General features: G+C 31.0%; 1 protein-coding gene across 1 annotated transcript; it reads right to left on the bottom strand.

Moving 5' to 3' along the window:
* Positions 1-1,476: 1,476 nt before the first annotated feature.
* LOAG_14436 (hypothetical protein) lies at positions 1,477-1,989 on the bottom strand (the record flags this gene model as incomplete). Its single annotated transcript, XM_003149933.1, has 2 exons — positions 1,477-1,649; positions 1,784-1,989. Coding segments are annotated over 2 exons (378 nt in total), but the record flags the coding sequence as incomplete, so codon positions are not given.
* Positions 1,990-2,635: the final 646 nt, after the last annotated feature.

Here is a 2,635-nt window from a genome sequence, read left to right as displayed (position 1 = left end):
GACTAAAATAAAACGCAACATTGACAAATCATCATTTAATCTATAGCAAATATTATTAAAATTTGAATGTTCAATAAAAAAAATACAAACACATTAAGGAATAAAAAAAAGAAAATAATTTAATAAAAAAAAAGGGAAAATGAACTTCTAAGCAAGAAAGTATTAGTTGTTGTTGAAAAATTAATTAAAGAAATAAACCATTTTGAAAAGACAAACATTCATCAAATGCTATTTATCAAAATAGAATCAAATAAAATTGTAAAGTCAAACAAACAACTAAATTTAACGCATAGCAAAAAATTTGTCGCATAAGTTTAGCATATATTAGTGCAAATAGATTGTCCAAAAATCCATAAATTTTTCTAATTTTTTATTCATACATATTTTGAATAAAATTGCTTTTATACTTAAAATTATTTCAAAAAATAAAACTTTTTTCCTTTTCATTTTCTATTTTCTTAAGTTTCTTTTATTGTTTGCTTTCACTTTCTTTTTTTTTTTGTCCTTATTTTTTTGTTTTTTTTATTTTTCCCTTTCTTTGCTCATTTATTTTTTTTCTTTTTTTCTCTTCATTTATCTGTGATTTTTCTTTCTTTCTTCTTTTCATTTTTTTATTTTCTTCCTTTTTTGTCTTTTTTTTTCAAAAATTTTTTTTATTTTCATACTTTTTTTTGTTTTTTACTGTTTTTTCCACTTTTTAGTTCCTTATTTTTTCTTCAATTTTTTAATTTTCTTGCCCTTTATTTTTTTTTTTTGAAATTCATTAACCCGCTTGACCGATTTCGTTGGATGGAAATTAAAGAACAGAAACAGACAGTGACAGGCTGGCCACATGTGGAGTGCCAGGTAGTGTTACTGGCCTGAAAAAAAAAATTCAATGATTAGAAAAGCTGGAAGATTAACTTCGCATATTCTCGTATTTCCTATAGCTATTCGAATCTTTCTTTTTTTTGTTTCCAAAATTCACCTGACGAATTCAAAAATTCAAAAAATTCTCACCTGGCCGGCATTCTTATCTCTCCCCACAAGATTCAGTCTGTGATGTTTGATCTCTCTTTCATTGATTACAGCCGCGCATGTTCTTGGGCATCAATCGAGGACATGAAGTTCCACCGCTACTGTTCGCAGTCCAACTGTAAATCCAGGTGGCAGCAGGAGGCAATGGCTATGCGAATGCAAAAATCTGTAATATATATTATGAGTATGCTAGTTAGCTTTTAAATTCAAAATCCTGTTTTAAAGTACTTATTGTTATGCTTGTGTGTCCTTGAAGCATAAATGTGTCACCCTTTTAGTATATCAAACTGCTTACCACAGAATCGTATACTGAAAACAGAAATATATTTTTTTGTAGAGACAATTTATCAGAGCAGAATGTTCATGGAAGTTTTCTCACTTTTCTGGTTGATTGTTTTGGTTAAAATGAAATCAAGCTAAAATATGGACTACTTTATCGCAAAACCACAGATAAATTACCGATGCTGAAGAAAATATTTTTCTTCCCGCTCGAACCACCGTATATGGCTTCGTCTGCAGTACTTCTAACTCTCGTCTGAGTTCTGGAAGGTCTCTTAGGTCTTAGGTGAAATGGTTCCGGCATCACCGCAGCCAATGTTATATGCGTAGCTGGAATCGGGACTCTGATCGTTCTTGATCGTTTGAAATAAATTTAAATTTAGCCACATTAATCCAAAATAAATTTCAATTCGGCCAGATTTATCCGTGATGACTAAAATTCGATACCTAATTTAATCTTTTTTCTATACATTAAAGTAACGCTTACAAGACGATCTCCCTCCGGCTCCTCAATGCCATTTGTTTCCACTGGTACCACCGGCACTTCAGAGCTTTCTTCGCTATCATCTGATAGAGAAGCCCATCCACTTCCGCTAGCCAATCCTTGGCTTCATCATCACTTTCAGGTAGAAGAGCCCACTTTGCCTCCTCTATGTTAAATTTCGGCTTCTGAGGCTCCGGTCCCTCCTCCATTTTTTCTTCTTGTCCGTAATCCTCCTTTCCTCCATTTTTTTCCTTGACATTTCTCCCTTCATAATCTGCTAACCTCCTCTCTGCCTCGGCCAAGAGGTTGACAGCAGTTTTTCATGTTGAAAAATGTCTAAATTTACTGTATCATTTTTTCAGTGCTTAATTTCTCTAACTGAAACTTCAAAATTCCATTACTACTTAACATTCTCAGCATAAATTTAACGGATTTCTTGCAAATTTTCTTTACCACGCATAATATTAAGAGTAGAGATTATAAAATTAATTTAAGAGAAGTAAATGAATAAAATGAAAGGAAAGACAAAGCAATTACCTGTTTTCTTATAGTCATAAAATCCTCCAATACATCATGCATTACAAGCATCTTCTCCAACTAATTGTAAACATCAAATATGTCCGGAAGTTCCGGATCCTGTTTATCAACAACAAACATTCTGGAAAATACACATTTATAAAGTATACGAAATACGTAATGGTTATAATAAAAGAAATATTAATTATTGATCGTAACAAACTTATAACATTATAATTTCATTTCTAAAATAACCCATACATTAGCTAAAATAAAATTATATAATATTTCCTTTTTAAGGAGAATATATTTCACTTAAAGGATATAAATACTCTTTAC

This window comes from Loa loa (genome assembly GCF_000183805.2).
Source record: "Loa loa unplaced genomic scaffold supercont3.1024, whole genome shotgun sequence".
Classification (NCBI taxonomy): Eukaryota; Metazoa; Nematoda; class Chromadorea; order Rhabditida; family Onchocercidae; genus Loa; species Loa loa.
This window is presented reverse-complemented; position numbering and strand designations above follow the sequence as displayed.